Source organism: Paramisgurnus dabryanus, chromosome 5, assembly GCF_030506205.2.
Source record: "Paramisgurnus dabryanus chromosome 5, PD_genome_1.1, whole genome shotgun sequence".
In the NCBI taxonomy this organism is placed as follows: Eukaryota; Metazoa; Chordata; class Actinopteri; order Cypriniformes; family Cobitidae; genus Paramisgurnus; species Paramisgurnus dabryanus.
In genome coordinates, this window is record NC_133341.1 from 22,187,620 (window position 1) to 22,202,474 (window position 14,855).

Consider the following 14,855-nt stretch of genomic DNA (forward strand, 5'->3'; position numbering starts at 1 on the left):
GCCTGTATTCTACTTATAAAACATTAAAGTCTTATTAGAGATCAGTGAGGCTGAATGCTGGTTTAATTGTCTAAAAAAATATTAAGATCAAGGTAGATGAAAAAAAGAAAATGAGAGAAAGCAAAAGCACTAAAGTCTCAAAACAGAAAGCGAATATTGAATGTCATAATTAAGCAAACTTACAGTTCTTCATTATTGAGAATATGCAGCAGTTCTTGTATTAAGCCATTAGGAGGCAGTGCTTTACCCACTACACTGCTGAAGAGTTGTTTGCCATGCTGCAGTTTTCTCCATGGAGTTTCTAGAAGTGAATTACTCAACCCATAGATTCCTGCCGAAACAAACATTATATTTTCTCCTGTAAGCTTTGTCTGAGCGAGACACGGCCACGAATCTGGTACTGAATTAGTGAAACTGGTCTGTAATGTAGACAGAAGGTTTAATGACACAAACGGCAGTGGTTTATTCAAGAACACTGGCGTGTGGCGTCTCAACACAAAGCATTAACTTAGGGACTGAACAAACCTGCTTTCAGATGAATGGGTTCTGAACTGCCCTTGTTTCCATAGTAACACAACGTGTCTTCATTGGCCCTGCATCCAAAAACAAAACGAGAAAAAAAAACGAGTTAGTGGTAACCAATTAAACATTATTAAACTACATCTATTTTTGTCATTGTCAATGCATACCTATACAAGGTATGCAATAAATAAAAATAAGTTATGTAGAAGTGTTTCATGTAAATAAGTCCGCACGCACATGCAAATCAACACATCCCAATGAAAAGTACATCAACATGCAAAAATATTGTACATAAAACGACAAACAAGGCTTTACTCTGTTGGGTTCGATCTATTAGGAGCTGGTCAGTGTTGACTTCTGTTTATTATGCAGTAAGCAATTAGCTACAAAGAAAAATGTGAGCTGACAGAAGAAATTGTTTTCAATGGTGAGAAAATACAAGCCATTACAAATAGTTTTTGCACATCAGAAACAGACGAAAGATTGCCATTTTGAAACAATCGTCGCGATTTCTGTGATCGTGGCTCTTCATGGGTGGTCCTATATGTCGTACAGTAAGAGAGGTTCAAAGACAGCAGTTTTCCTTGTCTTGTGTCCAAATACAGACTATGATAATTTTCTGACAGTGTCAGAAATTTAGCATGATCAACGCACAGTTTGTTTGCTGTTACGACCTGGGTACCAGTATTTGTTTACCATTACACATGCTGGTGATGTTGTGCTAAAGTGTGGAGCTGTGTCAAGCCCTCCAGTTCAATTTAACTTCTAATAAAAAATGGAATCGTTGATGCTGCCACGCCCCCATTAAGTTTCACAACAACTTATTTCAGTTGCTTAAGAGTTATGAAAACAGCATTTAAACATGACTTATTGGGGTATAGACTCACAATCTCGTATGACGGTAATAAAAGTGCGTTTTTAAGGTACAAAGTACTGACAGATTTGACAGGAATTTTCGTTTTGGCAGGGTATCTCGGGGTTCAAGGTCAGATATTATATTTTATAAAAGTCTAGTCTAAAAATGGCATAGCTTTTTTGTGCTTTCAAATTTTTTTTAACAAAATCGAGAATCGAATAGAAAATGTAATCGAATCGAGGATTTGGAGAATCGTGACACCCCTAATAAACATATAATCAAAACATAAGCAAACGCACCCCGTCCGAGGTGCAAGCCAAGAAGAATGAATCCAAATAATAATGATATGATATGTGCAGTCATATTTTATTATTTGATAAACATATATCATTATCTCATTTTTGCGGAGGTTGTGCTTAGCGGCTTTTGCATCTGAACTTCTCATACTGTATACATAAACAATTTTTATGTATTAACTCTACTGTGTAAGTATAAAACACTGTGATGAAACTCTCTCTGTCCATCATTACATCATTCCACTGCTCCAGAATGCAAAAAGAGCGAATCCTGCATGAGTTTCCCATTTATCATGCTCCCATTTTAATACATGTAGTAAATCAATACTCAGTTAACTTTATTAATCCTGATAGAAAAATTGTGCATAGCTTAAAAGACTTGAAACCTATAAATGTATAATTTCGTGAATAATGGGCCATTATTAATGGCATGCATGGTCCAAAATGAACTTCCTACCATTTCTTTAATTTAAACTGATTATATTATATTGAAGTGTCTAATTTCTGAGTTTTTAACTTTCTATGCCAACTGGTGGGTAATTTTGTTTTATTTACTCGACAAATCCAAGTTAACTTGCAATCGGCACTTGGCAAGGATTAATTTTGGAACCTGACTGTGTGTTTCAAAGGAGAGAATTCATAGTGTTGTTTATTTGCACTTTACATTTTATTGGGGCCCAGGAGATAGCAGGAGAATATAGCTGTGAAATAAGAAATAGCCAATTTAGGGTTTTTGAAGCAATCTGAGAGGCACCTCAATAGTGCTGCTAAAACCGTTTGGCAGGGATGACAAACCACAGTAGAGAAAAAGACAGATAGACAGACAGACAGACAGACAGGACTCTGGAAAACTAGAGCCTGTTGCATAAGTACTAGGGATAAAATAAGTATGTAGAATAAATATGCAGAATGGTCACTTTCAGTAAAACCACATCTGTTTTTGGCATCTTTAAATGAATGTTTGTTAATGGCATCTTGCTGAGATGCACTACTTTCTTCAGAAAAATTAAGAGTGCAGGAAAGATGGCAGTACAACGTTTATTTTCTCTCAGTATAAAGTTTCATGCATCTAAACCCATCATCATGGCGTTTAAAATAAATAGTTATATGGGAATGTGACATCAGCAATGCAATGCATGCTGGGCAAGATACAGAAGATCTGGAGGACGTTGTGTTGTATTGGAATTAGATGATAAAGTTAGTACTAAACAGCTAAAAAACTAATAAAACTTGTAAATGCTTGCTGTTTAATTAACTGCCATAACTGCACAGCATATCAATAACCTCAAAAGTTTCCTGTCCGTGATCACGGGTGTCTTGTGCACCCTTTACATTCATACGGTTATAACATCAACTACTTGTCCATAATCACAGGTGTCTGGTGTTAACTCTTTCACCGCCAGCGTTTTTAAAAAAAGTTGCCAGCCAGCGCCAGCGTTTTTCATGATTTTCACCAAAGTTTAATGCCTTACAGAAAATGTTCTTCTTTAAATATATAAACATACAATATACCAAATGAAAGAACAGACCCTCTGCTTTCAAACAAAAAAAACCGTTTCATCCTACCTTTAGTGGTTCTTTTGCAATCAGCTTTTGAATATTGGTAGTTTTTGCAAAAACACCATATTTTGAGCAAAAAGCAGAGATAATTCCATTTTTGTGACGGACTTTTCATAGAGATCCCATTCAGAGCGATCTTTAAAACAGACACGGACATGGAGCAGCTTGCCATAGGGCAATACTTCCGGGTTTAAAAAGTTGCGGAAGGGCGCCACCTGGTGGATAATAGCGGTATTGCGGAAAGACGGAAAATCCCGTCATTGGCGGGGAAGCGTTTTCTCTTAATTGACGAGATATCTCGTCAATGGCGGGGAAAGAGTTAAATACCAACTGTGTTAAAACTTCAGATCCATGTCTGTGATTACAGGCTTTGTTACCCTTTACATTCATATAATTTTATCAACATTATCAGGTGGGTGACCTGTCGTTTTTGGAAATGCCTGAAATGCAGTACACTAATGCCCTGACGTGGGCACCGCCAATGATGTAGTTTCCCATGCTGTGTCCCAATTTGCCTACTTATACTATGCCCTAATAGTATATACTGCATTTGTGCTGGAAAATGACCTTCTTACACACACCTGGACTTGGGCCTGATGCGGGCGGCATGGACTCCTTTTAGCACCTGAACTTGTAATGCGCATGACTCTGACTCTTCTTCGCACATGAACTTGTAATACGCGCGGCTCTGACATTTCCTTAAACTAGAGAGGTTTTTATGGCGCGCAGAGGGTTAAAATCAGCGAGTGTGTTGTTCCCTCTCCCTGGCACGCAGGAAATTTCAGAGCACCTGGGTATATGGGATTAATGGCAGGGTTTCCCGCAGCACTTTTCAGTTCGGGCGGCCCACCTAAGCTGGGAAACCCTACCACCTTAACTAGTTTGTCAAAAAAAAAATGTAGCTGCACAAAAGGCCGTCAAGTGCATCTCGGAGAATAGCGTGAACGCGGTTCACACCATGTGCGGGCACGCACTCCACATGACCGAAAAATAGAGAAAGACATGGTCCGTCATTGTCTGGAGCATAACTAGCCAGTTGATAAAACATTTAATTCATTAATAATCTAGTATGTGTTCATTTTTCATGTCATAGTTTCTTCAAAATTGAGTTTTATTTGAGTGTTGTAAATAAAAATATTTTCATCATGACGCGTACGCCCCGCCCTTTTGATTGCCATTCCTCAGGCTCCGTCCACCTGCACAACCCTACCACCTTAACTAACAAATTTTCTGCAGGAAACCCGGTATGGTATCAGTTTTAAAAAAGTTACAGCCATGACAGTGTTGCCCTTAGAGTAAGTCAGCTTATTTTTTGTCCACCAATCAAGTGTATCTCTATTGTGTAACGCCAATCTCACAGGCTGATGATAGGACGATCTCAAAATGGGGCATATCGCCCAACACTACTGTGAATGGAGCTTCTGATCAATTTGGTTACAAACAATCCTCAAAATATCTTCCTTCGTGTTTATCAAAACAAAGACATTTCTACATGTTTGAAATAAAATAAGAGTGAGAAAATGATGACATTTTTGGGTGAACTATCCCTTTAATATAAAATCCACTATGTCAGCAGAGTCGATAAAAGCAGCTTTGACCAAAATGGATTGGCACAGCCAAAAGAGGTTTTATAAATAGCCCTGTCCAGGTTTTCTAATGCAAAGTCTTTAACAGAAATTAATTCATGAGCCAAATACCCTTCTAATCATGTATTAATACAGTTTGATCATTGCCAGGAAACCAACTTAAGGTATTATTTTGGTTTTGGTTGGAACATACAGTAGGCTAAATATTTTTTTATTAGTGGTATCAAGGAAGGGCTAAAGAAAGAAAGACACTGTCTCTTTCAGCAAGTCAGTTAGAAATCATCTGCAAGGCACTTTTATCCAAAGTTAACCCGAGGTTAAGTAGCTTACTCAACGGTGCACTGGTTTATTGGCCGCTTTTTAGTTTTTCTGGCTAAATATCACCATTATGCCAAACCACCCTAAAATGATCTGGCATAAGATTTGAATAAATAAGACAAGCGCTACAAAGCTAGAGAATTTTGTCAAATACTGTAAAAAAAAAAATTGGTTACACAACTACAAAACAATAAAGCTATCCAAGTAGATGCATAAATGCTACACAGTCTAGCTTTTATGAACACTTACTACCTTCTCTGTGACATTAACAATTAATATGACTTAAAGGAACAGTATGTAGGATTGTGGCCAAAACTGTTACTGCAATCACACAACTGGTGGCCAATACACAAAATGACAACATAAACATCAGTTGAGGGCTGCAACTCCACTTTTTAAATGACAATATCCTGGCCAGACCACTGTTGTCAGTGATATAAGTATTTGAAATGAAAATGATTTCTTAATGTCTAGTGACATATCAGGGCCATTTTATGATTAATTGATATACATTTCTTACATACTGTTCCTTTAAAGGGATAGTTCACCCAAAAATGAAAATTCTGTCATTATTTACCTAATCTTATGTTGTTAAAAACCCGCATAAATTTCTTTGTTTTGATAAAAACAGAGGAAGATATTTTGAAGAATGTTTGTAACCAAACCGTTAGTGGACCCCATTCACTTCCATAGTAGGAAAAACGAAAGTAAATGGGGTCCACAAATTGTTTGGTTACAAAATATCTTCCTTTGTGTGCATCAGAACAAAGAAATGTATACAGGTTTGTAACAACATGAGGGTGAGTAAATAATAATTTTTGGGTGAACTATACATTTAAGTTTTAAAGGGGACATGTCACAAGACTTTTTTGATGTAAAATATGTAAAATAGATCTTTGGTGTCCCCAGAGTATACATGTGACGTTTTAGCTCAAAATATCATATAAATAATTTATTATAACATTTCAAAATTGCCACTTTGTAGGTGTGAGCAAAAATTTGCCGTTTTGGGTGTGTCCTTTAAAATGCAAATGAGCTGATGAAATGTAAACACTGATCGCAATAATGGTGGTTTGTTGCAATTCAAACTCAATTGTGCTGTGAATTATTTTCTCTCTCTGCACTAAATGGCTGTGTCGTGGTTGTATAGTGCAGATTAAGGGGTGGAATTATTATAATAAGATCTCCTTATGACATCATAAGGAGAGCCAAATTTCAATGACCTAATTCACGTGCTTGCAGAGAATGGTTTATCAAAACTAAGTTTCTGGGTTGATCTTTTTCACATTTTCTAGGTTGATAGAAGCACTGGGAACCCAATTATAGCACTTAAACATGAAAAAAGCTAGATTTTCATGCCATGGCCCCTTTAAAATTAAACGAATAAAGTTAAAAGAAAACTAAGGAATACAGAATGAGTTTAGTTTTAAACCTGAACTTATAAAAGTATGCACTTTAAAAAGCATTTTGACACTTTTTTATATAACCTGTGAAAGCCCGAAGGAACAGTGACAAAGCGGAGTCTAAAAAAACAAAACCTGATAATACACAGAGGGAAATCTTTTAATAGGCTGAGATATCATATAAAACATTACGCTGTTATCAGACTTGTCAGTCACATCCCTGTAGAGAAGCAAACAAAATCTCTTTATTCTTTCGGAAAGGCCGTCTCTATTTACAGGAGACAGCGGTATTGATTTCAGCACAAATGCCCACTGCGATTCCCCAGAGTTTATCTGAACGTGTATCATTTTGTCCTTTGTGAATGAGAAAAGACAGGGAGAGGCCGATAAGCTCAATAACGATCTTGTTTATTAAAAGGGTAAACAAATGGATAACTCTCCCGTGGTATCTTCATCAGTTTTATTATTTTGTTTGGGACTCAGATCGGCCCATATATTGCGTCTATAAGTTTGAAGAGACAGAGATGAACGGGCAAATATTACCCCTCCAGGACCCCAGATGACAGCACAGACTTAAGTAATACATCACTACATTAGCAGACAGCCTTTCAGCGAGCTAAAAGATGGGGTGATGATGTCTTGCCCTAAGACTCTAGTGCACAGCCAAATGCTGTGATAAATGTATCTTGGAAAAAGAAAAGATATAAAGAGGACAGTTCTCCTTAAATGATAATGGTAAAAACACTGAACTTGGAAAGGACATACAATGTGAATGCAGGGCCTGCTGTTCCTCTCTATTCTGTTATATCATCCTCATAAGAATTGATAAAGTAAGATTTTGAAAAAGGCACTTAAAACACAGTCATTTTAGCGTTAGAACTCCTTGCTTTGTGTCTATTTAAAGGGGCCATGTCACAAGACTTTTTTAAGATGTCAAATAAATCTTTGGTGTCCCCAGAGCACATATGTGAAGTTTTAGCTCAAAATACCATATAAATAATTTTTTATAGCATGTTAAAATTGCCACTTTGTAGGTTTGTGCAAAAATGTGCCGTTTTGGGTGTATCCTTTAAAATGCAAATGAGCGGATGAAGTGCAAACACTGATCATATTGATGGTGGTTTGTTGCACTTGAAACTCAATTGTGCTGTGAATTATTTTCTCTCTCTTTCTTTCTCTCTGCACTAAATGGCAGTGCTGTGGTTTGATAGTGCAGATTAAGGGGTGGTATTACAATAAAAAGAGCTCCTTATGACATCATAAGTAGAGCCAAATTTCAACAACCAATTTTTTCACATGCTTGCAGAGAATGGTTTACAGAAACTAAGTTACTGGGTTGATCTTTTTCACATTTTCTAGATTGATAGAAGCACTGGGGACCCAATCGTAGCACTTAAACATGGAAAAAGTCAGATTTTCACGCCATGGCCCCTTTAAATGGGCATGACTGTGTGTGCAATGAATGTGTGAGGAAAACCCGCTTAGCCAGCAGTTCTCCTGATCAGCAACTGGTGATGTCACCCCAAATATGTGTACATTGTGTTTGGCAGATATGCCCATCACAAATACTGTGTGTGACTGAATGGGTTGAGTGGTTAAATTACTTAAAGGTGTCATAGAATGATTGAACGGGGTATGTATTCTTGTTCTGTGATGTGATATGTAGACAAAATGTTTTTGTTTGGGTCTGTAATGCCTTAAAAGCTTCCTAAAACCTCTCTCAGATAGCTCTATTAGGGTGGGGTTTTTTAAACAAGTGGTTTTGCACCTATTTGGCTCCCCCTACTGGCTTAACTTGCAATCTCATTACTGATTGGCTGACTTTGCTGCCACTCAAAAAATGTAGCCAATTATTTTAAAGTGGAGGGGCAGTTAGATGCCTGTGATGTCATAAGCATCAGTTTTTCAGATTGGGCCGTTTTCTGGCAGACATTTCTAAAAGAGGAATTTCTATGAGACTGAGATGTTTAGCATGTCAAGCACTTTTTGTATGTTCGTGAATGCGGGTAGACTACCATTATTCAACAAAGACAAGGTAAAAATGGTTTTTCATTCTCTGTCCCCTTTTAATAGTGGTAGGACAAAGGCAACTCAGTCTATAGGTTTTGAAGGGATCGCATTATGAAAAATATTAAAAAATTATTATTGAAAAATATAATTCTAAATCTGTTACACATTTATGCATTTGGCAGATGCTTTCATCCAAAGCGACTTACAATGTATTCAAGCATTACATTTTATCAACATACAGTATGTTTGCTCCCTGGGAAACAAAACCCAAGACATTTGCCTTGCTAACACCAAGCTGTACAAGTTGAGCACACACGCTTTTAAATGTTTAAATAAAGTTCACAAACAATAAACATACAGTACTGTAACTACAGTTATGACCATATTTTGTAGCTAAAATTCTCAAGCATGGATACTTGGATATGAAATGCACCAACCAAGATTTGCACTGCACAACTTACCTGAAGTCAGCAGTCAGGAGATTGAAGCCATTATATAAATGACCCTCTGAAGAAAGTTTACGGAGGTAAGCAAAACTGTCCAAGTTATCCGTCAAATAGTTAGACACCAAGGATCCTGAGTAAAAATGGGAACAGGCATTCATCAATAATCCAATTTATTATGGCTATGCTTGTGAACTTTCTTTCTTAAGGTCAATGTGTTACTCAAAACTACATGAGAAGAAACAGGTGCATAACTTGATGCTCATATTGAAGACATGTTTAACAACATGTATTAGAGCTCTGACACACAACTGTTCATGTGTGTATAACCATCTATGACAGCTGAAATATTTGTATTATATTTAGTGACATGGCCTGGGAACAGAATGGCGAGGGCTGTTTGACATGTGTGTTTGATGGTAAGTGGTGGTGAGGTGTCAGGATACAGGAAAGCAGCAATGAAAGATCTAAACAGACATTAGAGTGATGACAGTGTTAAGCCCAGTTCAGCTATGAGGAGATAGCAGTGCACAGCTGATGGATGACTCTAGACTCACTTATTCACATAACATGTCTACAATTATTACGAATCAAATAAAGTTGTTTGTGTAAAGTAAATCTACTTTATTTTTCTTGACTGCTTCCGAATTAGGAGTTACAAGCAAAGACATGCTGGTAAGATGTCAACTATAAATTTTATTACTGCCTAAAGGACTTTTATTTATGATGATGTTTTGGGTGGAAGTTAAAAACAGCATCTAGACCAAAACTACCATAGGGATTTTAGAGCTTGGAAACTTTGGTGAAATGTATAAAAATTATAATTTTTTGTTGTACTGTTTAATTGTACGGATGCATAACGATTAATCCCAATTAATCCATAGCAGAATAAAAGTTTTTGTTTACATCATATATGTGTGTGAACTGTGTATAATAATTATGTATATAAAATTATAATATATGTTAAGAAAAAATATACATTTATTAAGTATTTATATATTATATAAATTATACATACATATAGAAATGTATATATACACACATGTAAACATTTCTTAAATATATACATGCATGGATGTGTGTGCATTTATCTATACAAAGTTATTATACACAGTTCACACACATATATGATGTAAACAAAAACGCTTAGGTTACTCACGTAACCCCGGTTCCCTGAAATAACGGGAACGAAGCATTGCGTCAGTTTGCTGACGCTATGGGGGAAACTCCTGTTTACTCCGTGACTGAAGCCTATTGGTTAACGTCTGTAGAAAATACAGACCAATGACGTTTGAGCCCGCGCGGGGGCGTGGCACACGTCCCTATATAAGCCGGTGAAATACGTCAAGAGCTCATTATTATTCGACTGAAGCGCGCAGCCGAATAACACTCGCTGCGTAGACGTTTGTAGCACGGCCAGCGACGCAATGCTTCGTTCCCGTTATTTCAGGGAACCGGGGTTACGTGAGTAACCTAAGCGTTCCCTTTCAATACGGTTCACTTCGCATTGCGTCAGTTTGCTGACGCTATGGGGGAACGTAATCCCATCCCGCCGTGCATACACAACGGACTGAGGTGCCCTTACCGGAGAGACACTGCATGTGGCCCTAACCCAGCATATACATAGCTCTAGCGAGCGCAAGTGTAAGCACCATATATGAGACAGTAATACGCATACAGTGAAGTTTCTAAACGCACCATGATGCATATACAATAGAGCACGAGACGGCGGGTTTCCTGAGCGCGCCGCGAGCTTGTGCATGAATTATTAATAGGTAGCCATGACGGTGAGCTAGCAACGCACCGTGAAGGCATACAGAAACGCAGTCGCGTGAATCATTAAGCCGATAAGACCTGTGCTTGTAAGGCAGGTACATCCAGGCTATAAAATCTGACAAACGTAGACGGCGAGGACCAGCCGGCCGCGTTACAAATGTCAACGATAGAAATCCCCGTAGACCAAGCCCAAGATGAAGCCATACCCCTCGTGGAGTGAGCTTTTAAACCAACTGGACAATGTTCATTCAGGGAGGCGTAAGCCAAAGCAATGGCTTCGACGATCCATTTAGATAGCCTCTGTTTAGTGAGCGGCATACCTAAGGAATGTTGTGCGAAGCTTACGAACAGCTGATCTGACTTGCGATATGAGGCAGAACGGTCCGTGTATATTCTTAACGCTCTGACGGGGCAGAGCGTGTTCGGGGTTTGTTCGCCGTCCGCCGTCGGAAGGGCGAGAAGTGAAACCACCTGAACTCTAAATGGCGTGGTCAAAACTTTAGGAATGTATCCCGCTCTCGGTCTAAGGATCACTTTGCTATCGTTAGGACCGAATTCCAGACACGACGGGTCAATTGAAAACGCGTGTAAATCGCCCACTCGTTTAACCGATGCCAACGCCAGGAGGAGAGCGGTTTTAAACGAGAGAGCGCGCAGGTCAGCCTGTTCGAGGGGCTCGAAAGGGGGACCGCGCAGCGCTTTCAGGACCGTGGACAGATCCCAAGACGGGACCGTGTTAGGTCGCGGTGGGTTTAGTCTGCGAGCGCCTCTGAGGAATTTAATGATGAGATCATGTTTTCCCACGGTGCGACCGGCGATAAGGGCGTGATTCGCCGTTATCGCCGCCACATACACTTTAAGCGTCGAGGGCGCGCGACCGCTGTCCAGCATTTCCTGCAGAAAGGAGAGAATATGCTCCACTTCACAGGTGTTTGGGTTTAAGTCTTTCGTCGTGCACCAGTCAGAAAAAATAGACCACTTTTGAGCGTAAAGGCGCCTGGTAGATGGGGCCCTAGCTTCAGTTAGAGTATTTAACACCCGTCCTGAAAGGCGTGATGGTTGCCGTTCAGAGACCAAACGTGTAGATTCCATAGCTCCGGCTGTGGATGCCATATCGTCCCTCTCGCCTGAGATAGGAGGTCTTTCCTCAGCGGTACTGGCCATGGTGCTGATGTTTTCAGCTGCCATAGGTCGGGGAGCCATGGTTGATTGTGCCAAAACGGGGCGACCAGAATTATCGCGCATTTCGTCTCTCTTATCCTCTGAAGGACCTGTGGTAACAAAGCCACCGGAGGAAAAGCATACAGAAGACACGCCGGCCATGCTTGCGACAGGGCATCGTGGTGTCTCGAGAAGAAGATCGGGCAATGCGCGTTCTCGTCTGACGCAAACAGATCGATCTCCGCCCGGCCGAAGACGGTCCATATTCTCTCGACCGTCTGAGGATGCAGTCTCCATTCTCCCGGCGGCGGACCGTTGCGCGAGAGAATGTCTGCACCCGTATTGGCTACACCCGGTACGTGAGTCGCTTTTAACGAACGTACGTTCGCGTGAGCCCATAATAAAAGCCGTCTCGCCAGCCTGGATAGGGAGCGAGATCTCAGCCCTCCTTGGTGGTTTATGAACGAAACCACCGTCATACTGTCCGACCGCACTAGAACGTGTTGATGTTGGAGTTTCGGTCGAAAGTGTCGTAGCGCCAAGATAACCGCCCACATCTCGAGGTGGTTGATATGTAGCTGAGACAACTGGTTGTTCCACGCACCGAAGGCGAGCTCGCCGTCGCAGTGAGCGCCCCAACCCGTCGCAGACGCATCCGTAGTCACCACTTTCCTCCTGCTCACGGAGCCGAGCTCCGTGCCCGAGAGGAAAAGGTGAGGGGATGTCCATATCGAAAGCGCTTTCACGCAGCTGTACGTGATTTTGATTAATAAGCGGCCCGACAACCAAGCACGGGGCGGAACTTTCGCTTTCAACCAAAACTGAAGCGGCCTCATGAACAGCATTCCCAACGGTATTAGTGGGGATGCTGCTGCCATCAGACCCAGCATTTTTTGGAATCGTTTGAGAGGGAGATGTGAACCCGCTTTGAACGATGCCGCCTCGCGTCTGACCGTGAGCGCGCGTTCCTGTGTAAGCCATGCCCGCATCTTTAATGAGTCGAGCGTCGTGCCTAAGAACGCGATTCGCTGCGTGGGGGTGAGCAAACTCTTCTGGAGGTTGATTTTGAACCCCAAATTCTCCAAATGCTGGAGTACAACGGTCTTGTGCGCAGTAATTTCCCTCTCTGACTGTGCTAGAATAAGCCAATCGTCGAGGTAATTCAATATGCGGATGCCGCTCTGTCTGAGAGGGGCGAGAGCCGCATCCGCACATTTGGTAAATGTGCGTGGTGCCAGAGATAATCCGAAGGGCAGAACTTTGTACTGGTATGCTGTCCCGTCGAGCGCGAATCTTAGGAACGGCCTGTGACGTGGCGCTATCGGAATGTGAAAGTAAGAGTCTTTCAGATCCACTGATATGAACCAATCGCCCGGTCGAATTAACGCCATGATTCGTCTGGCTGTAAGCATTTTGAACGGCCGTTTGGCAAGAGCGCGATTCAAAACGCGTAGATCCAATATCGGTCTGAGGCCGCCGTCTTTCTTTGGAACGAGAAAATAACGACTGTAAAAGCCTGATTCGCTTTGATCCGCCGGGACCGTCTCTATCGCGTCTTTTAGTAATAAAGAACGCACCTCTTCCCTGAGGATCTGCATACGATCGTCTGGGACAGTGGTGTAGAGAACGCCGCGAAACCGGGGTGGTCTCCGGGCGAATTGAAGTGAATAACCGTGTTGGATTACGTTTAGAATCCAGCCCGGCATACCGGGGGTGGATTGCCAAACGTGAAATTTGACGGCGAGCGTCGATATGCTTATGGACGTTAAGCCGTGTGTGTGTGTTTGTGTGTACAGAGGAGGAAATTTGCTCTTTTTGTGAAAAGGTAAAAATTTGTGTTTCGCTGTTACAGCGAGGGTGTGTCCAGCGCCCGAGGGGACTGAAACACGCAGAACTTTCGAGGGCGGGCCGGCCGAAGCGGGACCAGAGCCTCTTTTCCTCCTCAGACTCTCTTCAGGGAGGCGGCGCCGGCGTCGGGTCCAGCGTAATCCGAGGACGGGGACCGCGGCGTCGAGGCGGGCCAGCCGGTCGTGCAGGACGCTGGCGCTTGACCTCCGGTTCAGCTCTCTGCTGGGGCTGAGCTGGTGCTGGCTTAGGGCGTTGAGCTGGCGGCGGTTTTGGGCGGCCGGTCTCAGACGCTGAGGCAGATCGTTTTGGTAGAAAATGCCGCATAGCCTGCGACGATTTCTGTGCCTCAGTGAAGCGCTGGGTGAACCCCTCCACAGCGGAGCCGAAGAGCCCCGACGGTGACACGGGCGAGTCAAGAAGGGCAACCCGATCCGTGTCCTTTATCTCCGTCAAGTTCAGCCACAGATGTCTCTCCAGAACAACCAGGCTGGCCATGGCTCTTCCTACAGCCTGAGTGGCGACTTTAGTGGCGCGAAGGGCCAGATCAGTCGCGCTGCGCAGGTTCTGAAAGGTCGACGGGTCCGGACCTGTCTCGTCCATGTCACGGAGGAGTTTTGCCTGGTATACCTGCAGCACCGCCATCGTATGGAGAGCGGATGCAGCGTGGCCGTCGGCGGCGTAAGATTTCGACGCCAGGGTCGATGTCAGGCGACAGGGCTTTGACGGATGGTTCAATTTAGCCCTCCATCCGCCGGCTGAAGACGGGCAGAGATGGGCGGCGACAGTTTCCTCGAGCGGCGGCATCTTAGAGTAGCCGTGTTCATCAGCGCCGTCCACTACGGAGAGGACGTGGGAGACGGCGCTCTGAGCTCGGGTGGAGTGGGGAGCACGCCAAGATTTGGTGAGCTCCTGGTGAACCTCAGGGAAAAACGGCGCCTGCCGTTGGCGGGACGATTGACGGCGCCCGGGCTGCAGAAACCACTCGTCCAACCGGCTGAGTTGAGGCTCTGACGGCAGCGACCACTTGATGTTGAGCTCCGTCGTAGCTTGTGTCAAGATGCGGATGAGCTCAGAGT

General features: G+C 42.3%; 1 protein-coding gene across 2 annotated transcripts in view; it reads right to left on the reverse strand.

Moving 5' to 3' along the window:
* tango2 (transport and golgi organization 2 homolog (Drosophila)) overlaps positions 1-14,855 on the reverse strand; it is a 38,131-nt gene that overhangs the window by 6,491 nt on the left and 16,785 nt on the right. For both annotated transcript variants that reach the window (XM_065250327.1, XM_065250326.1), the window contains exons 6-8: positions 9,013-9,127; positions 526-593; positions 184-331 (exon numbers count right to left, since the gene is read on the reverse strand). In XM_065250327.1, coding sequence (XP_065106399.1) covers positions 184-331; positions 526-593; positions 9,013-9,127 — 331 coding nt within the window. The remainder of the gene's footprint in view (positions 1-183; positions 332-525; positions 594-9,012; positions 9,128-14,855) is intronic.